Source organism: Chelon labrosus, assembly GCF_963514085.1.
Source record: "Chelon labrosus genome assembly, chromosome: 17".
Taxonomy (NCBI): domain Eukaryota; kingdom Metazoa; phylum Chordata; class Actinopteri; order Mugiliformes; family Mugilidae; genus Chelon; species Chelon labrosus.
In genome coordinates, this window is record NC_140350.1 from 1918080 (window position 1) to 1944540 (window position 26461).

Genomic DNA, 26461 nt, shown 5'->3' on the forward strand with positions numbered 1-26461 from the left:
AGTAATCACAATGCAGTCTGTGAAGTGTCACTTAAATACAATTAAATTCCTTCTTAAATTTAAAGCACAATAAAGTCAATTTCCCCATTGTGGAACAAATGAAGGTTTTTCTTATTCTTATAAGATTTAATCTGTAACATTCTTTGACTTTAATGTGGGATACATTTGTCCTGTCTTCTGTAAACTGTATACAGTGTGTTTATTCCCTCAGAGGATGGCAGAGCTACGGTGATGGGGTGGTGTTTTTTTAAATGGTGCATGCTCTTCGTCTGGAGGTCTTAGTTTGATCCTCTTTTATTGTCCACTTCTCCGCTGCAGTCTGCTGTTTTGGGGGAACTGGAGCAGATCTCAGCTCCAGTGTTAGCTACACCAGCCTCGGGTTATAAACTAATTAAAATGAACACTACACTGCACGTTTTGACATAACCCGCGTGAACAACGGTGTTCAGATCATGGCCTGTTTGGTGCCTGTCGGGTGATTTCCACCACATTTCCTTCCGCATTTTCCTGCTGCTCTCGGGCTGTGACGTGTCGTGCTGACGGCGGCCTCGGAGCTGGAGGAGCGGGGGGCTGTAGCATGACAAGATCTGGCTCCAGACGTCCTGCTTCGCTTTCAGCGGTGCTCCAGAAACAACCCATAACCCCTCCTTCTCTGCTCCTCTCCGGCCCGCCCAAATAACACGAAATTCCCGACTGAATCCTGCCCGAGTCTGGGGGAACCAGGCGGCCTGGGAAGCCGAGCAGCGACAGAGGCCATCCTTGCAGCATATATCTGGTACGCCGGTCGTTTCTGCTGTCGGGGCGCCCGTTTTCAGAGCTATGTTTGCATGTGTGTGTGTCCGTGGCTTGTTTTTTTGCGTGCATGCTGTATTTTGATTTATTTCTTTATGCTCGCCGAGAGGCCGCAGTGGGATGGGCCTTTTCTTCTCAGGCCCGGGCCTCAATAGAGGCCTTAATTGGTAAACCAGGCCTATCCAGTTAGCTAGCAAGCCTACCGAAAATAAAGTTTTCCTGTATTTCCCAGGTTGTCGCTGGCTTTCGTTTGTGTTCGATTATAACCAGTATAGCCAGTATGACATCCAGCTGAGCGGTAGTTAATAGTTTCTCGACTCACGGAAGGGTTTTTAATAAATGTTAATATTAGCATTCGCCAAGACACAAAGCTAACAAAATGGCGGACGCTGGTGTGATGAAAATTAGTTGTAGAAAAGGTGTGTGTGTGTGTATTTAGCCCTCCTCCCGCTAGCTGGCCATATCAGTGCACACACAGCATAACCTTGCCTCTTTGTTTTGAATGTTTATGCTACTCTATGTATGTGAGTGCAATCATCTTTTCATACACGTGTGTTTTGGCTATGACAGTCGGTCTTTGCATGTGTAATCAGTGCTATCGTTACTCCAGTGGTCAGTTGAAGACATTACCGTCCTCTCATCGGGTTTTGTATGTGTTTAGACGCGCATGGACGAGTTAGTCAGATCACCCCAGTATGTTTTTGATGGTGTCACATCTCTACACACCGTTGTCATTCTTTTTTTCCACCTGGGGGTGGGGGATGGTACATTCACTGGGAATTAAATGGCACCCAAGCTGCATCGTTTTCTGTTTACATCTCTGCGTCCTCCTCCTGAAATGATTGTTGCGCGTTATTTTACCTTCATCGACACTATGAGGGGGTATCAGTTGGGATTATTTGGGGGAAATATTTTGCGTTGTATTTTGGTATCTCAAGTAATGATGCGGACATGGCAATTAAGCCACTGGGCATTTCACTTGCTGTCATTTAGAAGACCCACTGTACAAGTCCATTTCCTTAATTGTGCTTTGGTCAGTTCAGTTTCTAAACATCTAAAATTTCATATTTCAATTACAGCTGGGAGTTGACACTGACAAAGCTTTTTTTTAAGGTGAAATGATTGTGTGTAAATGTGTGTGAATAAGATACAGAATTAAACAAGCTCTCTTAATTTACTGCAGCTAAAATAGGACAGCACAGTTTGAGAAGTTTTTATACCCGTGTTAATTCATTGAATAAATACTATGATCTCTGGATTAACAATCAGTCCTTTGACTCCAGCTTTTGGTGCTTGACAGTTATGGATACTTGGTATTACCAGATTATGAAATATTTCATTTGGGTCAAAACAAAAGCCCAGCTTTATTCCCAATAGAAAATATTTAGGTTTACATCAAGTCCACAGAAGCTCTCTGTCTGGCTTTGTTTCCATTTGTTTTCGACACTTTAGGTCACCAGAGATCTAAACTTTTTATCATTTGATTTCAGCTCTCCAGTAACAAATGCAGTGCGAGGACAATGGATGAGGATGTCACCAGGCTTGCAATACATTCTGAAGAGCCTAAAATAATATTACACGGATCGGGTAATTAGCCATGCTTTTGTCAATTTGTGTTTTTATTTCTACTGGGAATGTGTGATTGTGGGCGCCAAGGTATTTCCAGAAGCAGGATTTTTTGGATAGCCTGATAACTTGTGTTGTTATGGCCATTCATTACAAATGAATACATATTGTGGTTGTATGATATCAGTGGCAAAATGTTAACATTTAAAGTACAGCTTAAATCATCCTCACATAATAAATAAACTATTGTTCTTGACTGTTATCTGGTTAACTGAGTAATCCTGCTTCTTCCAGATGAGGGTGGTCCCGGCGGACAGGAGTTTGTTGTGGAGCTACAAGAGACTGTGCTGGTGTCAGAAGGAGAGGGGGAAGGCATGGCGGTTCACAGGTTTGCGCCAGACGAGCTAGTCATCCAGGATGCTGTTGAGGATGTGGTTTCTGAGTATGTGCACTGCGATGAAGATGAAGATGTCGCTGTAGAAACCTGCGTGATGGCTCTGGAGGGCGAGGAGGAAGGCGTTGCCATGGGAGACATCCCTGAAGATGGGCTGGACCCAGAGCAGCAGGAGGATGACCAAGACGGCTGTGGAGATTATCTAATGATATCCTGTAAGTTTACTGCTCTGCGCTAAATTTAAGTTTCAGTGCAGGTGTTTTTTTGTGGGTCAGATTCACACCCGATCTGAGATGGATTTGAAATGCGATCGGTAAAACCACCTTCGAAGATGGCACTGGACAGCTATCTCTCCAAGTTACATTCATTTTTGTGTGTATCAAAGAGTAACAATGCTGGTCAGGTGTCTGTGTAAATGGTCACTCACATTCTGATGGTCTTAGTACATCAGTCATTCATTTCCTCTGACCTGATACTGACAGTTAAAGTCAGAAATTATCCAAAGAATTTACATGGTGGTGTGACTTTATTGTTGTAATTCAACATACAAGAGCACCATGGATACAAAGACACAGTGATGCCTTCGTGTACAAAACTGTTGCTGTAGTACCTGTACCATAACTATATTCATTTATAAAGGGCAACAGTCATTGTCTTCAGTGGAATGTAAATGTACAAAATGCACTATTGTAATCTTGTCAGCTGGTTGATGTATCCAGAATATAATACTAATTACTACCATGTCAAATGGATATGTGCATTTGATTTTTAGTCTTTTAAATTAGAGGCCAGTGCTACAGTTTACGTCCAGAATAATTGACACTAATTTGCAGATACATAGTAAACACACACTGTAAACTGTCCTTGTGTTGTAACATAAAGTGATGCTTGGTGTTGTAACACACAGTATTGGCATGAAATAGACTGTCATTAACCATTAGTTAGAACCTAACCTGTCCTGGATTTGGTGCTTTTATAGACACAGAGCATATAATATTCAAGCACACTTGTAAGCTCATGTTTGATTTACTGACTTTCTGCTTGACCAAAAGAACTAAAATATATATTTTGGTCATAAGCACTGACACTAAATCCTTGTTGCCACTAGCACAGATTCCACTTTTTGCTATACCAAGTACAAATACAGTACTCAGTACTTGCTGATGCAGGGGACTTTATAATAACATTAGTTATCCCTGACCCCTACACATCTTTAAAGACATTCAATGTGTGTGTCCTCGGTAGTGGATGAAGCTGGTAAAATGGTGTCCGAGGATGGTACAGAGGTAACGGTGGAGGGAGCTGTGGAGGACCAGGAAGTAGAGAAGGATGAGGACGGTCAGGAGGTGATAAAGGTGTACATCTTCAAGGCTGATTCTGGGGAGGATGACATGGGTGAGTGGAATTTAAATCAATCCTCCTGACAGGCTGAGCACTAGGGACCTTGTGATTCCCCCTAAATAACTTTTATTCCTTCCTGTATTGAAACATTTAAAAAGAAATAAATAAAAATTGTATTTGTTACTTACTAAACAATTAATGTTTTTTCTTCACTAAAATGATGAGATGTAGTAGCTGTTGTTGGAAGGAGTTATAAAACAATTACTTGAATTAACAGATTAAAGTAGTTGAATTAGTTAGGCAAGAGCACATTGATCCATCAGTCCATTACTACACCCTTACTAACTACAAATGAGGCTGTTGTGACACAGGAGCAGGTTAATCCTTGTTTGTGATGTTTGTACCATAGAACCCATACCAGGCATAGTCACTACTGGTAACTAGAGTTGTTTGGAAGCCCTCTCTCTCATAATGAACAAGCAAAGATCTTAAGAAAAACGTGATTTTTAGTTGGGTAACTCATCCATTTTACCCTTCTTACCTACATGTTTGTGTTCTGCAGGAGAATCGGTTGACATCAGTGACGGAGACACAGAGAGTGTGGCTTTAAGGGAGTCTTCAGGCCAAACACTCAGAGAGAAGATGGTTTACATGTCTGTCGGGGATTCTCATCTCAATCAAGGAAACCACGGTGAGTTGTGTAAATCTAACTAGCGGGGATGGCTGTCTTGAAACTGAACGTCTCTAGTTTTTTGGTTTTGTACATGTTGGGCTCATCTACAGGTGGGTCGAAGGTGACTGATGAGGTTTATATGGAGGTGGTGGTAGGAGGTGAAGAGCCAGTAACTCACGACCGCTCGTATGACAGCGTGTCTCTAAGCAAGGACTTCATGCCTGTGGCCTGGGCAGCTGCTTATGGTCAGCACCCTTGTCTATTAAATTGCTTTTAAAACAACACTGGAAGAGTGTGCATCAGCCACGTCTCTGAGTGTCTTGTGGCTCAAGCTTTAAGCATGCTGGTATGGTTTATGTTTGCGTTAAAGACATTTTGTTTGTTTCACAGGTGCAGAAGATAGTGAGAGTTGTGAAAACCGAAACGGTGCAGCCAGCGCATTGCTCCATATCGATGAATCGGATGGGGTCGATGAGATCAATAGACAGCGCAACAAGAACAGGAGGAGATCAGAGCCTCGACAGGTCCAGACAGGTATGAGCAGGACCACGAGCATGAAACTTGCCACACTGACCGTAATATCTCTTAGATGTTCTTTTCGTTTATGACCAACAACTTTTAAAGGTTAACACAGTTTACTCTAGTATCATACAGAATAATTTGGAGGTGCCCCTGCATAGAAGTAACGATATGACGCAGAATTTCCTGTTGCACTATCGACTGTGAATTTGAGCACAAACTGTCAGCACTATTTTATCAGTAAGGCTGTGTATCAGCACAACTTGTCAACCAGTTTCTCTGTGACTCTAGGATAGAACTGATGTAAATTTGTGTCCTTTACATCACTTTTAACAGGAGTTAAGCCACTTTCATAATAATAAAAAAAAAAAAACTAAAACTAAAGGAAAACCTGCTCTAAAGTTGTAATTTTCAAAATTAAGAATTTGGAGCAAATTTGATAAATCAAACCATAAAGACAGAAATATAAAACAAACTTTTCCTTCAAAATTAAAATACATTTGCTATGCTTCTAAAACTGAGGGACCTCTACATTTAATTTATTTGTGCTGCTGCACTCTTTCTGGTAAATGCTTTCTAAATGAGTATTTTCTGGTTTCAGATGGTAATAATCTTGCATAAAAAGTCCAAGCTAAATATGTAATTAAAATATACTTTCCAACTTTTTAGAATATGTTGCAGTTATTATTTCACAGAAGGACTTGAGCAACATGACAATGTTAGTATTTACCTGATAAACAGGATTATAGACATGCGTTCATTTCTTTTTTCCCTCATTCTTTCTTCCAGCCATCATCATCGGTCCGTACGGTCAGCCGCTGACAGTTTACCCCTGCATGCTTTGTGGTAAAAAGTTCAAGTCACGAGGCTTCCTGAAACGCCACACTAAGAATCATCACCAGGATGTCCTGACCAGGAAAAAGTACCAATGCACAGACTGTGAGTTCACCACCAACAAGAAAGCAAGCCTCCACAACCACATGGAGGTGCATGCTCTGAGCAGCAAGGCTCCTTTCGAGTGTGAAATATGCGGCAAGGAGTTCCACCAGCAGGCGGCGCTGTTCTCTCACAGACTCCAGCACCACCACCGTGAGCCCAAGAACCAGCCACCTCCGCCGCCCACCAAGATGCATAAGTGTAAGTTCTGTGACTATGAAACCGCTGAGCAAGGACTGCTCAATCGACACTTGTTGGCCGTTCACAGTAAAAGCTTCCCCCACATCTGTGTGGAATGTGGAAAAGGCTTTCGACATCCTTCGGAGTTGAAGAAACACATGCGCACTCACACTGGCGAGAAGCCTTATTCATGCCTGTACTGTGACTACAAGTCAGCTGATTCCTCTAATCTCAAAACGCACATCAAGACTAAGCATAGCAAAGAGATGCCGTACAAATGTGAGCGCTGTTTTCAGACCTTTGCAGAGGAGGAGGAGTTAATGCAGCACGGACTAACGCACGAGGAGAATAAAACCCACCATTGTGCCCACTGTGATCACAAAAGTTCCAACTCCAGTGACCTGAAACGCCATATCATATCTGTTCATACTAAGGACTATCCTCACAAATGCGCTGTCTGTGGGAAAGGCTTCCACCGGCCGTCTGAACTAAAGAAGCACTCTGTGTCCCACCGCACCAAGAAACTCCACCAGTGCCGGCACTGCAACTTTAAAATTGCAGACCCCTTCGTTCTCAGTCGCCACATCTTGTCTGTCCACACAAAGGAGCAACAGGCCTCACCTGAAAAGAGTGAGGCAAAGAGGACAGAGACGCACACTCCTGTTGTGACACCTAAAAAGTCTGCACCTAGTGGATCGAGCAGCTCCAGTGGGCCTGCTAGAGTCAGCGCAGCCAGCTTAGCCAGCAGCGTGACTGTAGTTATTGGCAAAGGACAAAAAGAGCGGAGAATTTACCAGTGCCAGTACTGCGACTACAGCACCGGGGACGCATCAGGTTTCAAGAGACACGTGATATCCATTCACACAAAAGACTACCCACACCGCTGTGAGATCTGTTCAAAAGGCTTCCGGCGACCCTCGGAGAAAAACCAGCATATCATGCGTCACCACAAGGACGTGGTGCAGGCAGAGTGACTCTGACCGAGCCAAATACTGTGCCACAATAAAGAACAATGTTGAAGCGTCCATCATACCCCAATCACTGCACCCTCTGCATTCACACTGAAATAGTGTGGTATGTGCCGCACTTAGTCCATTCTGTTGTTTTCACTCTTTTTAATTATCAGCGTAATGTTTGTTCAGAAATGTATTCACGATGTACATAACATTAACCGTCAGCGTTAGCAGCCAAGCCCCTCCGTAGACTTGCACTTTTAACTGCATGTCCCTTTGCTGGTGACAGTGTGCATGGCAGATTGTGCAGACGTCTCTTTGTAGATACACACTTTAGATTTGTGCAGGCAGCAATCAATCCTCAATCACAATGGTCCTAATAATTATCTGTCTTAAAACTGATTTGTGATTTTTCAAAGCATTTGCGTCATTTTGTTAAGTCATACTTAAAAACAGCAGTATGGTTTAGCAGCCTGTATCCAGTAGCACTTGGTAAAATTGTGTGTCTGTGTGTGTGTGAGCAGGAGTGTTAGGGACAAAAAAAAAAAAAATGAACTGTTTCCTGATGCTCTGACCCCACACCACTCTGTAACATAATGCTTTTTGTTGTGTTTACAAAAACACAAGGTCGACCGTGTGCAGATAAAAGAAGCGGTCACTCTGAGCTTCGTCTGCCAGAGAGGAACAAACACAAAATACACCGTTAAATAAAAAAAAGTGGATGTGTCATGGTAGTGAATATCAGTTCACGTATGCACATAAGTCGTGATGCGATTATCAGCCCCATCGCTTGATTATCACATGTCCAATATTTCTGTTTCGAGTCAGTAAGTGTACTGTAAGTTGCTCAGAACAAGTGCTCAAATCAGTGGAGATGAAGCTCGGACTGGCAGTATTTTTAATCCATCAATTCTACCTTGAAATCAGTTAATTTGATCAGATGAAGATGTTCAGACAGATGTATTTTTCTCTCAATTGATCCAAGAACACAATCTATAAGCATCAGTGTGATCCCAATTGTAGACTGGGTTTAAAAAAAACAAAACAAAGAAAAACAATATAACCATCTGGTCTAAATGGGAATCATACAGTGTATCTGGTGCTGCTGTTATGGAACTATGGACTGAACTCTTTGTTTTTGCCAATGGAGATGTACTTTTACCAGTAGAAAGGGAAAACGTATATCTTTTTAGATGCAGCTTCAGAAGACCGGTGCTGGTGGCGTGTATGTACTATGGCTTTTTACTTTTTTTTTTTTTTTTTTTATCACCTGTGATTATTTCTGTTTTTATATTTATTTCATTTACAAGTTGTTGTATAGTTAAGTGTAACTAGACTTCTATGGGACGTAAATTATTGTTTTGTATACAAATCTGTACAAAGCGTGTAGATGTAAACACTTGATAAAAAGGAAATCTCAGCTGTGTTGTTATGGATGTACCTCAACGTTATTTGTTAAAAAAGATAATAAAGCAAACTATTTTATCTGTATGTCTTTATTTGACAGCACTTGGTTACTATTGCAGGAAAATGAAAGCAGTCATGTTTCGTGGCATTAAGAGCTGTGAACATTTGAAAGAACAAAGTTAAACTGAAAATCGGAGTTTATGGGAGCAACGTTGATCGATGTAGAATTCCTCCGATGGCCTCAAGGACACGATGGCTGGGGATAGCGAATTAGGCAGCCGGGCACTCCGCTAAACAAAGAAAAATATGTGATTAGTGCTTTAATGTCACTCTTGTCACAAAAAAAAATAAACTTGTCATTGATATTAAAAGCACCATTTTTGGGAAGGAAGACAATATTTTCAGGCAGGACGCCAGTGTCCACAGAGTACTGCCTGAATTTCTCCATCAGCTCAGCACTCAGGTCCTGGCTGCGTCCTGTGAAACACATCATATTAATCTGCATAACTGTGCTGAACAGGTTTAAATAGATTAGGCATAGTGTGGTATCGTGGCCAAAGGTGACTGTACCATAGAGTTTGACGACAGTAGTTTGTTCCCCATTCTTGGTCTTGATGGTGTGAATCAGGGCATACTCGTCATACTTCACGCTAACCACGTTCATGTCGTTCGTGTTTCCCCAGCCTGGCACAGGGAGGAGCACATAACGTTGGATAACGTGAAAGCCCAAAATCTGGTTAAATGATGCAGTCGTGTGGGTGGGTGCACTCACGCTGGCTCACGTATGTGAACCTTCCGGGGGTATCGGTCTTCTTGCCCAGGTTGTTCATTCTCCAGCAAGAGCCGTCAGAACTGCAAAGAAACCACTGAAACATGATGTTACCATTCATCTCTTGTACATTCATTTATTCATAATTCATTTATTCTGTAACAGCTTGTTCCTGTTAAGGGTCGCGGGTCTACTGGAGCCTGTCCCAGCTGTCATCGGGCGAGAGGCGGGGTACACCCTGGACAGGTCGCCAGTCTATCGCAGGGCTAACACAGAGAGACAGACAACCATTCACACTCACACCTATGGCCAATTTAGAATCACCAATGAACCTAATGAGCATGTCTTTGGACGGTGGTAGGAAGCTGGAAATGGACTGGAACCCGGGACCTTCTCGCTGTGAGGCATCAGTGCTAACCACCTCGCCACTGTGCCGCCCACACTCACTTGACAGAAGAGTATGACATCTCCATGTCCCCGTCAGCAGTTGGGGTGAACATCGTTGTGCCCATCTTCATGCTCGCTTTGCGGGCGACAAACCACTCGGCATTAGTGGCAAACCCGATCACGTACCACTTTCCTGTCATCTGTGGACATGCACAAGGAAAACATTGCAGCAATTTACAAAAATACAAGTCAGACCATCAATACATAATGTATTTCATATATTACTTATACATCCTGGTAATCAGAATGGACCATGTGAATACCATCTAATAACTGTTGCAACATGTGGTGCTCTTTAAAGTGATAATCTTATATCCTGATATCAGAGCTGCAGCAATCTGAGAAATTTAGTAAAATAAATACAGCCACTTTAAATCTATATTGTGATTAAAATATAGTTGATAGTTCACCCAGCCATGTCTCTTACCCCCTGTGAGTCAAAGTCGGCCTGAGGTACGACTTCAGAGGAAACTGTCAGGGAGCAGAGCACAGCTCCCAGCAGGGTCAGCAGAAGAGTCATAGCTTCTGAGGAGGTGATGACGGAGCAGAGTGTGGTTGGAGACCTGGAAGTCTGCTGTTAAAAAGTTCTCTCTGATGACCCTTTATATAGAGGAGAGTGAGATATACACCCACACAAACACACAACCCCAGAGCTGGGATGGGCTCAGACACGTGAAGCTGCAGCAGACAGCTGCAAGGTTTAGCCCTGCTAGGGCACAGTTGAATAACAGACAGTAGGTGAAACGTGCAAAGAAACACCATAACCAGCAAAACAAGTGATGAGAGATGATCTAAGAGTTGCAAATTTTTATTGGAATTATAATGCCATTTCATGTTTGAGTATGAGCTTTGGAAAAAAAAAAACACACACACACACACAATGGCAGAAAGTGGTAAACAAGGCAGTGGATTCCCTCCAGTGCTTTCTCTGGCAGGGAGTAAAGAATCAAATTCATCTGTCAGCAGTTGTGATAGTAAAAAAACAACACGAATGCCTGTGCAGATTGGAGTCCTAAGCGTGCTTCACCATGCAGTGCACTGAAATGTTTATCAGGGAAACTAAAGTGTATCTTCTATGGGTTTCAAGCTTAAAGTTTAAAGTCAACCTCTCATAGTTCACCTCTAAAAGCTTTACTGGAGCACTGGACTGGATCCCAGGATCTTCATCAGCAGAATGATAATGCACTCACTCCCTCTATCAACTGAAAGAACTAAATGGGCCTTGGGCCAAACCAGCCATTGTGGACAAAACACATCTTTAACGTTTATATGAAAACTTCTGTCTGCTTTTTCATGTCAACAAACTTACTATTCTGCCGCAGAACATTTAATGTGGTGAAACGCATAAAGCAGCTACTAAATAAACGTTAAGACTGACACAGTAAACTGATTTCAAGTCTTTTGACTTAGACATTTAACTAGAAAAATGAAACCACATTTTCCCCTTGAGTTAAACACAAACAATACATGAGTCCTAACTACTTTATGTTACTACGATTAACCTTATAACCATTCCTACATAACCTATAATGGTGGGTCTAGAATCTTGACCCACTGACCTTGCAGAATAAATCTAGACTCTAGATTTAAGAACAGTTTTTACTGTGCTAAACACTGCACTCAAAGCCCACTCTTCAAAGGCAGGTTCCACTCTTGACGCATACATTGGCATTGACTTCACGTTTAAATGCATATGTGGATAGACCTGTGAGACGTGTAATGAAGTGATTATACTGTATATTGTAACTAGACAGATTCTTTTTCAAAATCCTTTGCTTTGAGCAGACCTTAAGTTATTTTTTAGCTGTGGCTCTGTAACAAAATTGAATGCAGTTGTGCTCTGTAACCTTGAAAGCATCTGTTTTGCGGAACCAGTTTTAGCTGGACAGGTCAGCTGCAATGACCCTAAAGCATAAAATACTTTTAGAGCAGATCCTGCCCCAAACTAAATCCTTTTGAATATATTTCCTGTTGTTTTCACATTTTATGTTCTATGCAACTAATTAAACAAGACATCAGAATGAGGTTGATGAACGTATCCATATCCAAATATGAGACTACCCAGAACACGACATTCAACACTGAACATGAATGGTAAATGGCCTTGTTTTTATATAGCGCTTTTCTACCTATTGGTACTCAAAGAGCTTTACAGTCACAGACACATCTACCCATTCGCTCACACAAGCACACATCAGGGCCATGCACTGGGAGCTTACTGGAGGTTTGGTGTCTTGCTCAAGGACACTTTGGCATGTGGCACATTCCGGGGACCTGCTCTACCTACTGAGCCACAGCTGCTCCACCTCACACAACACTGAGCAATGTATTTATTTCCTGTGAAATCCTACTTATACTAATATACTACATTGTACAACAACAATAAAGGATATTAAATGTTTATATTGCAGTGAAAGTAACTAAGCACAGTACTGAGGTGTATTGCACTATATTTCTTTCTTTATTTTACTTACTCAACTAAACTTATTTTCAAGAACGTGTTATGACATACTTAGCTGTATTATTAAACTTAAACTACAAGGCAATATATAAAGTTCTAAAAATTCACCAGATTTTTCGCTGGATATGTGGACAGAGGGATACATGCATAATAATAATATTAAGAGATATCTATTGTACGGCTGACCTTCTGCAGGATCTTTTCTCTGCTGCACAGATTCAGACATGAGTCCTACATAATGTGTTGGAAACAGAACATCCTGGTGAGGTACAGGCACATACACGCTACAGAACAACAATTCCTGGGGCCTACATACTTTGCCAGTTTAAACAGGTATTCCACAACTACTGTTGTGCCATATTTGCACATTTATCAAGCCACACTCTCACGAAAGGTTTCAGGTGCCAAAATCGACTTCAGTCTGTGAGCTGCAGCTAAAATCAAATGCAAAGATTCTGCCTCAGAAACTTTATAGCTCGGGTCGGGTGAAAATGAAATTCTGCATTGTTACTGGCAATTTGTGTGTTATTTCACTATTGGAGACATTATTCAAAGCCCCTCAATGCTGATGCTGAAGGCACACCATATAAATACATAACCAGTCATGTTACATAAGACAGAAAAAAACAACAAAAAGTTACATCACTTCAGCCAAAGTGGCACAATGGAAAAGTACTGAGACAGAGTCACGTGTTCCAGTTGAAGTGAACATCTTCATATCACATGGATCGCTGTCATATAAACCTTCCATTACACAAACTAAATTGGCATAGCATTGGATTTTATTTCAAGTCTAACAAGGGATGCTACACATCTACTAGCTACTGCACTTCCTCATAGATTCCTACTCTCTAGGACTCCCTGTCTTTGTTGTGGTAATTACAGTATGATTGATTTAGACTCAACACAACATTCATCTTAACGTGTGTTACTTTAGGTCAGCACGCAGAGATGTATGAATGAACCTGTTTTTCTCAGAATATTAACAGTTAACAGTTCATTGCCCAAAGCAGTCATAGTCTCTGTGCTGAAACAAAGAGAGTCTGTACAGGAACACTGTATATATACCATATATACTGTACATACTGTGCAGCAGGAGTCCCCAACATTCTTTTCACTGCGGGGACAGTTTAATATTGACAATAATCTTGCAGACCCGTCAGTGACACGTACAATGGGTCATAGATCCATCCACTGTTTGATGTAAAAATTGTGTCTGCAGTGAAGCCAGTTGACTGCACATCAACTCAGATATGGATTCATTATCAGTCTTTCCCAAAATGACAGCTAATGTGGGGACGGCTTCAAACACGTCCCTGTCTGCTTGCTGTCAGCACAATTTCAGTTCAGCTCCAGGTAACTAGCTGTAAAACCCACCACAGGACAATGGGTGATGACAATGTTAACCGGCAATGATCTGTTGTGGACATGACAGGGGAGGAGAGACAGACTACTGCAAGTTCAGCGAAACACATAGCCTGCACCTTTAAATGTTTATCATTCACTGTTTACCCAATTATACTGTTTCCTCACAGCCTGTTAGCTAATGCTTTGCGGCCCAGTTCTGGTCCATGACCCAGTAGTTGGGAACCCTTGCTGTACCATCACTGAGGGCATGAGAAAAATAAAATAAAATAAAGAAGACAGATATTTTTCTTATTATTATTATTTGCACAGTGTTTTACAACACAAAATTTTTAACCCATCAAGAAAAAAATGTTTCACCATGTAGTGACAGTGTCCTCACTGGCATAATCACAATATGCAGCAAAGTGACATACTAGATGAATAATAAACATACTTTATCTAACTTTTATATTTTTACAGCATTATCAATCAGGCTACAAACAGAGTTCTGCCTCAATGTGACACCCATCAGAGGATTTTATATTCTTGATTGTCTAGAGCTGCACTACTGTGCACAGATTTCATTGAACAGTGGAATAATTTTAGTAGAGTATCAAGAGCCACCGGTCCAGCATTAGTGGAGGAAAATGCACACAGCAGCCAGAGGGTGGCGCTAGAGAAGAGACTAATCAGTCTTTGATTCATACTGACTGAAGTTTCTGGTGGAGTGGAGACATCAAATGAACCTCTCAGCAGAGTGCTTTAAATGGAAAACAATCTCGTGATTTTAACAGTTTGATTGATTTGCTCCACCCAAGGCCTGCATTATGAGAACTGATAATGGCAAATCATCTAACCATTACGTCTGCAGTTTGCAGTCTGTCCATTAAGAGGACAGACTGCAAACTGCTTGGTTTTCCCTTTCCATTATACTTTATAAGTGAGAGAGTATTAAGTACTATGTAATGGGCAGTATTTTTACCTTCAGTTAAATATAAATAAATTATATCTTTATGGAATAAATCCTTCTTACCTGACACTGTGAAAGGAGCCTAAACAGCACTATGAGAAAGCAAAGAGCAATTATCATTAGAACAATAAAGCAGAAGACTGTAGGGAAGAACACTGAGTGAATACATGAAAAATCAAAAATTGCATCAGTAGTCTCAGTAAAAATAACTGAAGCTGAGGCACACGGGTCAGAATTTGTTGTCAGTTTGTTGTGCCTGCTCTGCTGTATTTAATGAATGAACTTTATGTCTAGAATAGGACACACACCAATCAAGCATAATATTATGACCACTGACAGGTAAAGTGAATTACACTGATTGTCTCAGTATTATGGTTCATGGTAGATGGCCTTGTTTTTATATATAGCGCACACTTTACAGTCACAGTGACACATCTACCCATTCGCTCACACAAGCACGCACACTTTCACATACCAGTGCCACGTACTGGGAGCATTTGTTATCTCATTCCTCTGGTTCCATGTTAAGTCCAACCTTCACATTTTTCACACTGCTAATGGATTTGAAAGATGCAAAAATGTCTCTCCAGTATTTTCAGTCCAGCCAGCGTTCTTTTTTTGTCCTGGCTTGTAACAATTAATGTTGCTTCACACAGTACAGACTGATCTCCTCTCTCCAATGTCACCCCTCATTTTGTTGACTATTTCTATTTACTTTTTTAACTAGCATGCCAGCGAATGAGATTTTTTCTTCCAGGCTAAATCTTTCAGCAGACAATTGTGCAACCAATTCAAACCCAAAACATGTATAATTGTGTACTTTACTTCTTAAAACACAAGGACTAAAACATTTATTTCACACCATGTTTTTTTTTTTTACAGTTAAGAAGAGGCTGGAATGCCATAAACCAGAGGCGCAGCTGCAATGGGTAAGGCAGGTAAATGCTTGCGTCCTAGGATTCTAGGATTGTAGGAGGCCCCTGACAGCTGACAAATATGTCCAACTCTGTTGTCCGAGACCAAGTCTAATGGAAATTTAAGTCTCAAGTGCCCCCATATAAATCCTAAGGAGTCAGATGAAATTCTTCACACATGCCGCTTTAGCAGTCTGTTTTCTTGGTGTTCTTAGAAAGTATAAACTAGACCACGTCTGTGAGGCTGGGGTGAAGAGAGACAGAGACATTTGCCATGTTGAAGAACTCAACCCAGTTCTGATAGAAGCCACGCGAATACTCTCCTGTGTCAACGACGAGACCCCACAGGCGACTGTGGCCCGTTTTGTTCCTCAGAGCCAGCTGAGCCTCCCGCTCCGTCATGTTGAAACTGATATTCAGGACCTGTGCCACCAGCAGGTATAGCAGGCCGCCTGTGACAATGCTGCTGTACCAAGCACAGGTGAAGCAAAGTGCTGTGCTGTAGACATAAAGAGTGAAAAATAAGACATCTGCAACATCAAATATATAGACATTTGAACTTACGATAAACTTACAAAGTACATTTGATTATTATAATACTGGCTGGTTAAGCAGTCATCATTCTGTGAACATGACATAATCCAAATCCAAAGAGAAAAAAAGGAGAAATTTGGATCATTTTTCCTTCTAAGCTAAAGTAAAAGAATGGGGCAGTAAACACATGAATAAATGTGTCACTGACTTAAGTATTTGATTAGTCTTCCGGAAACAAATGTTAGTCTATCATTTAAACCAAAATAACAACGCTTCATAAAAATCAATGAAAAATACACTACACTGTGGTAAATCAAAGATTGTTGGGTTTTGTTCTTTCACATGCTACGGATGAGTATTTATTGATCATACTTTACAACAACCAGGAAACTGCTTTGTTGTACAAAGTACAGTTGGGTCCACATGCTGTATGTTTGGTAACTGACACATTTTATGTTATTTTAGCTGTTTACCAAAACAGGCTGAAGTTACTATTATAGTCTTAAGGACATATGAGCCCATGGAAATAGATGACCATGAGGAAAAATGGAAGTAATTACCACACATCTCAAATGAAAGCTGTATCTGCACTCTGAGCCCATATTCATTATATAACTATGCCTGAAATATGATTTTGTGAACAGCTAACATAACAGAAAAGTGTACCAAAAAATACTCAATAGAATAAACTTTATTTATTTAACAAATTCTTACAATGTTGACTTCTGATCTACTCTTACATTTTGGTTATCTGCAAACAGAAAACATAAAGAGCGCTGTACCTAGACTGACTGTAAACGCCCGGGCAGTAGAAGAGAGCCGTCATAAGATACTGTCGAGGACAGAGGCTGCAAAGCACCAAACTGATCCCATACAGAGAGGTCAACACGAACACACAGAGGGTCAGCACAAAACTGCGGTGGTTTGCCTGTCCAACACAGCTGTTTATCCTACATCCTCGACACACACACACACACACAAACAGGACAATGCACCAGTCAGACCAAGTTATAGCAGCAACTTACCGCCTCATAGTTTGGCTCTACACATCTGGTTATTCTACGTAATATGAAGCGATACCCAATTTTTTTGACTATTTTGGTTATATTATTTAATAATCTCATTCAGACTAAGGCAGGTGCAGATATTGGCTGGTGCTGAGCATTAGGGTGTCTCTATTTGTAAAAAAGCAAATTTGTATTAAATCCACTGCTTATATATGTGTGTTAAATCAGACCCACCAGATACAGTGGTGGTCCAGACGTTGCACGCATGATCCGCAGGTCCGGCAGTGTCCAGCACGTGGGGGGCGCATTATTTTGCACACAGGACACCTGCTCCATTTTGCTGTTAGGCCCTCTTTGCATGTCTTTATCTCTGCCGATGTTTCAGAGGAAGATGCTGCTGACTGGTTAGATCCATTAAGATGTGTGGAATCGTTGTTAGCTGCCTTATTTTTGCTTTGTGCTTCATACAGGGACGCGGTCACAAATCCTGGGCCCCTCTTGGTGCGAATAAGAGAGGCTATAGTTAGAATCATCCCAGTTGTCACTATACACACCTGCAGCTGGCTGACATCCCCACGAGGTAAAATCTCTGTGATGAAGAGGTAATACATATAGGCCAGAGAGTAAAGTGCAAGTGTGAGGAAGAAGAGGGTTCGCTTCTTCTTTCGGTGCGTGGCGTAGTAGTACCACAGCACCAGTCCGGGCAGAGCTGTGAGGATGGTGATACCCAGCAGGTAGTGCAGCGCTGCAACCCTCAGCAGGAGAGGCAGTAGCACCAGGGCTGGGATCATGGAGATCTCCAGATTGTTGAGCATGGCCCCGAACACGGGAGACTGACTTCCACCCTTGGGTGGTCTGTCTTTCAGCCACCTATAGAGAAGACAAGCCATTATGTCAGAATTATAAAAATGTATAATATACATTATATATGTAATATAACAATTACAAATGCCATTAATGCAGTTGCTCTTTTCATTGGTGGAAAGTTTTCAGGTGTTTATGCTGCATACATTTTTCAGGGAAGACTAAAATCATTGATTCTGCTTTTTAATTCTGTACTCATTTTCAGCATTGCATTGTCAAATTAAGATTACCACCGATCAGGCATAACATTATGTCCACCTTCCTAAAAAGGTCTCCCTTGTGCCTCCAAAACAGTTGTGACTCATCAGAGAATGAACATGAACCTTCTGAGGGTGTCCTGTGGTGTCTGGCAACAGAATGTTGTTAGTGGGGTCCTTTGGGTCCTATGGGTTGAGGGGAGGGGCCTCTGTGGATCATCCAACACATACTTGATCAATTCAATTCAATTTATTTATTTGATCAGTTTGGGATCGAGTGCATTTGGAGGCCAGGTCAACACCTTGTGCTGTTCTTCATGTTTTTTGAGTTGTTCCTAAAGCGTTTTTGTGTGTGTGTCTGTGTCAGGCTGCATCCTGCTGGGGATGGCTGCTGCCATCAAGGAGTATCATTGCTATGGGGTGGGGGTGTCTGGTCTGGTCTAGGTGGGTGCTACATGTCTAAGTAACATCCACATGAATGAAGTTTCCCAGCAGAACATTGCATTGTCACAAGATGTAGCTCACTAGGCAGAGCGGGTTGTCCACGAACCAGAGGGTTAGCAGGTCGATCCCCGGAATGTGCCACATGTCGAAGTGTCCTTGAGCAAGACACTGAACCCCCAGTTGCTCCCAGTGCGTGGCACTGGCATGTGAATGTGTGAGTGCTTGTGTGAGTGAATGGGTAGATGTGTCTGTGACTGTAAAGCGCTTTGAGTACCAATAGGTAGAAAAGCGCTATATAAAAGCAAGGCCATTTACCATATTATTTACTTATCCTGTTAGTGGTTTTGTGTTGTGGCTGATCAGTGTAAATAATAATATATAAAATATGAGGCTTTCTATTCATATTTTCTTATCATAAGACCTAGACCGACCCATAGAGTACAAAATATGAGCCATGCCCGCCCCCCTTTTCTCTAACTCTGTATGCATTGTGTACAAATTTAAGTAGAAAAAGTTTTTTTATTTGTGATAACTCACTAAAAACATATAGTCATCAAGATTTTGCAAAATAGGAAAACATAACCTGATAATGTAGATTTTTGAAAAAATTACACATTTTCTTGGTTGGGAGACATTGCCAAGAAACGTTCCAGTCTTTATTCTAATCTAGTAAACCAGCTGCAGGCTGCAGTTTCATATTTCAGTCACAGACATTGTGGTATCAGTCTCATCTAATGCCCGCCAGAAAGCAAACACAATTATTTACAGTCATCTGTTCTCTTATGATGCATCTTTCTTATTGATGGTGTGTTTTCTACTTTCCAGTGGTAGTCAGTGCTGACCCTTTTCTTCACACCCTTCATACCTGTTAAAGGCTTCATCCAGATCTTCACAGTCACAGCAACATCCGTACTGGTAGATATCACATTCACAGCAACACATGGGATCATCTGGTTCTGGAGGCTTTAACTTCTCCCATTTCATAATGGCTTGCTAAGGACGACTTTACCGGCTGTCATTTCAACACAAAGGGCGGTCATTTAAAAACGTTGTACGTACTCAGAAACTACACAGTTACAGCATATTTCTGAGGGGAATGTGTTAAAATGATTTACCAAAAAAATTAAAAAAATACAGCACAACTGATAAAACTGTCAGTACAATTACATTTCATAGATTTTTCTTATACTGACAATGGATCTTATACTGTAATGGATTCCAGTTAACATGCACTCTATATATGCAGGACACACACACGCACACGCACAAACACACACCTCCACACACAATGATATGATCTTAACTGACTGAGCTCTCCCTTGACTGTCCACATATGAGAAGCGATGAGTAAATATAATTCCAGTCGAACAATGATCAGGATTACAGGATGCAGCAAAAAGAGAAATACACATGAATGACTGCTATGGTGTGTGCATAATAAATCCATAGACTAGAGAAACATGACTGTTATTAATTCTACTGTATGTAATGATGTAAAAAATAATCAGCCATCTCTGTGGCTAAATCATAAAGCCACAGAGTAACAATACAAGTCACAGCCATCTGTTCTTTAGATTAATATAAAAATGACTAATTTCCATAATCAGAGTATTCTCAGTCTTCTTGCATCCTCAAGAGCTTCTAAAGTAATTTGTTTAAACAAGGCCACTGTGTCCACAGGGACTAACTATCTGGGCCAGCAAACACAAGACTTGAACACTCTGAGATGCACTTGAGTTATTGTCAGTGTGAGTTAGTACTTTAGTCTGACTAAAGCTTGGGTTATAGCTTTGTCTAAAAGAACCTTAACCAGATCTAAGTGCAGCAAGTAACAAAGAAGTATTCAAAACAAGAGGACAAACGCCACATCAGAATTAGTGTTTGTCTGTTTGTGCTGTTATAGTTTTCTAAATGTATGATGAATCTGAGTGACTGCGTCTCATGATGTTCTCTGTTAATCACAGACAATATCTTTCTAGATGTTAATTGGCATATAGGTACTTTCACAAAACAAGGATAAATCTCTTCGTCTACTGACTTACCTTTTATCTCCAAAACAAAAGCTCAAAGCCAGGGAAATAGAGTATGCTGGCTTAAACGGCAGATATAAAGTTTCCATACAAAAGTTCTGCAATCTTCAGCAGGCGATGAAGATCAAAATGATTAAGAAGAGGATCCCTTTGTCACCATGCTCCCTCTGTGAGTGATTGGGAGGGTGGGGTGTCTGTGTGAGGGGGAGGTCAGCCTTATTTCCCGTCAGTCATTTGCGCTGAAAATGGAAATTGGCATGTTTCTACTCTGGTGGTGGTGCGGCGACACCGTATCAGCGCCGTGAGATGGTTTTCATTTCTTGGATTCCCATGGTGGAAGTGTCCCAACAGAAGGCAACATCTTGAATTCCTCCTGACAAGTGGTTTTGATATTGTGTTGCATCTGCCGGCTCACGTTTCATTAAATAGTTCACAGGTCGTCCTCTTGCATTCTCGTGCCTGCTCCTTCTTTGCTGCTTCTATTAGTAACAATTTTAGATTTGCTTGGTAAATATAGGCGCTACATCAACTGACTGAGGGAGCCACGAGATCCAGGAGTCTTTCATACCTCTTTCCACAGCTGAGGGGCTATGTTGAAGTGTTCAAAAGCAGAAACAGCAGCCTTGATAATCCACACTGAGCTGGGCGAGGGTGCATATGAGAAACATGACAGGCACTCATAGATGAGAGACTGAGCGATGATCCGCTGGGCGGCCCCACCCTCTGGGATTGTATTTCCTCCCACAAGCAACCTGACCTTAATGCTCGCACAACAGAAAACTCTGGAAGAGTGTTTGTGTTAATGTGTGTGTTATCAGAGGCAAAACCAGTGGGCTACAGTGTTGATTTTAACACGAGCTTGTGCTTCCATGCATTACCCTCCATGTGAGACATTTGCGACCACACTGGACACCGACAGTAACAAGTTTTAAATGACCTCTGCAGGTCAAGTTTTCTTTTCTCTCAAACCCCTGCGGAGAGTCAGAGCACAACTACCCAACACATGTTCTTGTACATAAACAATTCAGCAGAGTGTTAATTTACTGAAACGAGAGCTTGGCTCTAGATTTCACCATGCTGCTCTCTTTACTGTATCATAGCATTTTAAAATATCTGACACAGCAGAACGGAAGCATTGCGGAACATTAGTGTTTGTCTGAGGCAACATCATGGTAAAAGGCAGCTTTTAAAAACTGTGCATCATAAGTGACAACACAATGAAATGGTAGGCACTCCGAAGCCATGAGGATTGAAGGAGTCAAGTGATGGAGCATTTCTGAATAATAACCTTTCTTAAGTACATTGATCAGCCACAACATTAACACCAAGAGAAGTAAATAACATTGACCATCTTGTGACAATCCAATGTTCTGCTGGAAAACTTTTGGACCTTCATTCATGTGGATGTTACTTAGACATGTAGCACCCACCTAGACCAGACCAGGCACCCCCACCCCATAGCAATGACACTCCTTGATGGCAGCAGCCATCCCCAGCAGGATGCAGCCTGACACAGACACACACACAAAAACACTTTAGGAACAACTCAAAAAACATGAAGAACAGCACAAGGTGTTGACCTGGCCTCCAAATTCACTAGATCCCAAACTGATCAAGTATGTGTTGGATGATCCACAGAGGCCCCTCCCCTCAACCCATAGGACCCAAAGGCCCCCACTAACAACACTGTGTTGCCAGACACCACAGGACACCCTCAGAAGGACCATGTCCATTCTCTGATCAGTCAACTGTTTTGGAGGCACAAGGGAGACCTACACAATATTAGGAAGGTGGTCATATTGTTATGGTTAATCTGTGTATAGTAGAACTAAAAAGAGTAACATGTCCTCCTTTCCTTTAAAATTTGAGAGATGCAACTTCACTTGTAACTAATGACAGATTTGATTAGCAATGGCCAGACAAAAGATCAAACGATATAAAAGTACCATTATTCTGCATTTGATGGCTGAAAGAAATCACATCAGCAAACCCCCACATTGTTTTGTTATTGTCTTTTTAAACCTAACCCTCTCTAGTAAGTGTCTAACCCAGTGTTTTTCAACCTTGGGGTCGCGACCCCACGTGGGGTCGCCTGGAATTCAAATGGGGTCGCCTGAAATGTCTAGTAATTGATAAAAAAAATTACTGATAAAAATATTTTTCAACTACTTATATTATTATTCTAAAAACACCACACACACAATCTTAAACAACTGTATTCTTTTACTTTTCATGAATATAAATCGAGTTCAAATCAAATCAAGCATATGAAAACATCCGACCTGGCGCATCTTAATTGACGGCTGCGATCACGTGACTGCACAGGCGAAAGCGCATCAGCGATTACATTCTGGAAGAATTCTGGTTTGGAGCAAGAGATAATTAACCAGAGATCTCAATGTGTGCTGTAAAACGGTTCCTTTTGCAAACACATATCTGTGTGAAGCTGGATCTAGAGTAGTTCAGTGTATCCAATAGCACCGGACAACGTGACCGGCAGGTTTTCAATTTACCGGACAAATGTTTGAAATTCCGGTCAAATATTATCTGAATTTATTGAGCTTAAAATGCTCAATGATATGCAGGCTATATAAGAATGGTTTTAAAGCATGTCAGTTTATAATCGTTTTATTGAAAGAGACGTTTTTATTAACTTTTTACGCATTTTCGCTAAGTGTGCAGCAGCTGAATTTCTGCTGCAGCGCTGTTTTGATTCGGTTCTGCAGAAACCTCTCTCTGCTGGCACACTGGAGACGGGGATCACGCAGACTATCTTGGCCAGTTTAGTCCACTCCGGGTAGATTTCGCTGAAATCTCTGATGAGAACTTCACTGGCTGTTCAAGCCTCCATAACCACGGAGCGTTGTCATTACAGCGGCGGCGTCTCCTTGCGCGCTTGATGGAATCCTAACTAACTTGGAGCTGTAGCAGGAGCCGACTCGTCCTTACTTGAAATTTCTTTGCCAAAATGACCAATAAAATTGCGTATATTAATAAAATTAAAAATTTGCTTGGAGGGACATTTTGACCGGCGGGGTTAAAAATACCGGACATCAGCAGTTACCAGACTTTGGCCGGTAATTACCGGATAACGGAATGCGTGTATGAAATCAAAGTACCGTTCCCGACTGGATGTTACGTCAGATTTGAGATGCGCTCTGTCTACAGCACCTGACTTTGAAATGCTGCAGCGAGGTGTGCAGGCTCAGCCATCCCATTAAGATTATTTTATTAAATGTGGTGAGTTGAGACAATAATAATACACAGAAGACATGACAAACTGAAAAGGAAGCACTGTAATACTTTCCATCGTCCAAATCTTCACTTTGGCCAGTTTAAGCTCAGTAGCTCTTTTCTCATAATTCATTGTTTGAGAGATTGTTTGTTCAGTATTAATTTTCAGCCTTGTAAAGACAAGCTCGCCTAACTGTACATGTGATCAGGGAAAATAAAATGTCACTTTGTGCAGTAATCTGGCTAGTCACAAACATGATCAAAAACTAATTCTAGGAAAAAAATGTCTCTGGGGTCGCCAGAAATTAGCGATGTCAACATGGGGTCACAACCCAAAAAAGGTTGGGAACCACTGGTCTAACCCTTACCCTAACCCTATCCTAACAGTGACCTTTAACCTGAAATCAAGTCTTTTAACACTCAAAACGTCATGGGGCCCACAACTACAATATGATCCCAAAATATTTGTATTCCACGAGAATTTGCCCCCCACAACTTAATAAAAACAAAAACACACACACTGCTTATCAACCAGAGAGATACAGAGAGAGGGGCAGGTGCATTTTAAGCTATGGGCTGATATGTTCAGAAACCTTAATGTCTTCACTACTGTGTCTGGATGTACTGAATCAATGCAGAGAAAACATGCTGCTCTTACTCACAAGGGTTTGCTTCCATTAGTCTTAATGGAGCCCGGAACCTCAGATAGCCCGCTCTAATCTATTTAATGCTGGGGCAACACACTGAACCAACTGTACTGTACATGCGCAAGATTGTACATCAGCAAAACTACTACAATGCTTTATATCCTGCAAATAAACCATGACAAGTAAATGCACTAAATTGCTGAACTCGTGTGACATGATTGATGGTGAAACCGTGCAGTTTGTGTCTTTGGCAGTGTAGTCATACAGTGAAGTCCACACAGTGGTGCTTAAAAGTATTTGTACCTTTCAGAATTGTCTACATTTCTGCATAAAAATGACTCAAAACGTCAGCAGATTTTCACACAAGTCCTGACAGTAGACAAAGAGAATCTAATCATTCATTCATTCATCTTCCGTAACCGCTTGTCCTGTGAGGGGTCGCGAGGGGGGGGGGGGGGGACTCTTGTTTTCAGTGTCTAGTTTGACCTCCTTGTGCAGCAATTACAGCAACTAAACGTCTGCAATAACTTGTGGTCTATTGTCTAGAGCAGCAGAGGAATTTTAGCCCATCAATCAATACAGAACCACTTCAGTTCTGAGATGCTGGTGGGTTTCCTCACATGAACTGCTTGCTTCAGGTCATTCCACAACATTTCTATTTGATTAAGGTCAGGACTTTGACTTGACTATTTCAAAACATTCATTGAGTTCTTCTTTAACCATTCTTCTGTAGAATGACTTTTTGGGGTTGTTGTCTCTCTACATGACCCAGTTTCTCTTAAGATTCAGTTCATGGACAGATTTCCTGACTTCTTCTTTTAGAATTTGCTCGTATAATTCAGACCCATCAGGATGGCAAGTCGTCCTGGCCCATATGCAGCAAAACGGACCCAAAACGGAAATTACCACCCCCATGTTTAATGGATGGGATGAGGTTCTGGTGCTGGAATACAGTGTTGTTCCATCTCTAGACATGAGCCTCTGACTTAAATCAAACAATTCTAATTTAGCCTCATCTGTCCAAAACATTTTCCCAATTGTCTTCTTGTCCATGTGATGCTAAGCATACAGATGGGCAGAAATGTTCTCTTTCGAGAGCAGCGGTTGTTCAGTGTTCTCCTGATGGTGGCCAAATTAAGTTAACATTAGCCAATGTGAGAGAGGCCTTTAGTTGGTTAGAAATTATCCTGCGTTTCTTTGTGACCTCTCTATTATGTGTCTTACTATTGGAGTGATCTTTATTGGTTGACCACTCCTGTAAGATAGGAGCCCCACAGTGGACTGTCCTGTCGCCATTCCTGTTAAATGGTAAATGGCCTTTACAGTCACACACGCATCTACCCATGCGCTAACACAAGCACACACCAGCGCTTGTTTCCAGTACAACACAGAATCACGCCAACTGCAGACATTCTCTGATAACTCTGTGGTGGTGGGGTGCATTAGAGATGGACAAGAGGTGGAGTACTTTGTGGACTGGTGCAGCAGGAATCACCTGCTAAAGGTTAAGAAGACCAAGGGGATGGTGGTGGATTTTAAGAGGACAAGGACTAAATCCAGACCCATAAAGATCTCAGTGGAGAAGGTGGATACTTTTCAGACCTACAAGTACGTAGGTGAAATGGGTCTAAAATTATGCACTTAATGTTAAGAATATTTGCATTTGATTGAAGTGCCAACTTTAGTCCTGGTATTTTGGGTTTAGGCATATCACTCACTGTGCATCATATAATTCACTTGAAAAAAAATTTAAAGATACACAATATCTTCTATCTATCTCAATTGATATCGAGTGTAAAATGTAACTTCTGCAAAGCTCCTTATTCAATATTGAC

General features: G+C 41.4%; 3 protein-coding genes across 4 annotated transcripts; 1 reads left to right on the forward strand and 2 right to left on the reverse strand.

Annotated features, from left to right (window-relative positions):
- The first annotated feature begins 442 nt into the window (after positions 1–442).
- Positions 443–8839, forward strand: LOC311502801 (zinc finger Y-chromosomal protein 1). 2 transcript variants are annotated; one of them, XM_084565189.1, is made up of 8 exons: positions 443–775; positions 2283–2379; positions 2653–2967; positions 3998–4147; positions 4656–4784; positions 4877–5011; positions 5157–5300; positions 6075–8839. In XM_084565189.1, the coding sequence occupies exons 2-8, from the start codon at positions 2313–2315 to the stop codon at positions 7373–7375; spliced, it is 2241 nt and encodes a 746-aa protein (XP_084421315.1). In that variant the 5' UTR covers positions 443–775; positions 2283–2312; the 3' UTR covers positions 7376–8839. The 2 variants fall into 2 exon arrangements, with proteins under 2 accessions (XP_084421315.1, XP_084421316.1); XM_084565190.1 differs by lacking the exon at positions 4877–5011.
- LOC311502802 (lipocalin) lies at positions 8833–10566 on the reverse strand. The gene is made up of 6 exons (XM_084565191.1): positions 10405–10566; positions 9978–10117; positions 9534–9613; positions 9332–9445; positions 9137–9238; positions 8833–9051 (listed from the first exon to the last, which is right to left on the reverse strand). The coding sequence occupies exons 1-6, from the start codon at positions 10495–10497 to the stop codon at positions 9032–9034; spliced, it is 549 nt and encodes a 182-aa protein (XP_084421317.1). The 5' UTR covers positions 10498–10566; the 3' UTR covers positions 8833–9031.
- Positions 10567–15688: 5122 nt separating this feature from the next.
- Positions 15689–19699, reverse strand: LOC311502984 (palmitoyltransferase ZDHHC23-A-like; the record flags this gene model as incomplete). The annotated part of the gene is made up of 4 exons (XM_084565466.1): positions 15689–16168; positions 16986–17153; positions 17445–18080; positions 19581–19699. The coding sequence occupies 4 exons, from the start codon at positions 19697–19699 to the stop codon at positions 15895–15897; spliced, it is 1197 nt and encodes a 398-aa protein (XP_084421592.1). The 3' UTR covers positions 15689–15894.
- Between the last annotated feature and the right edge of the window lie 6762 nt (positions 19700–26461).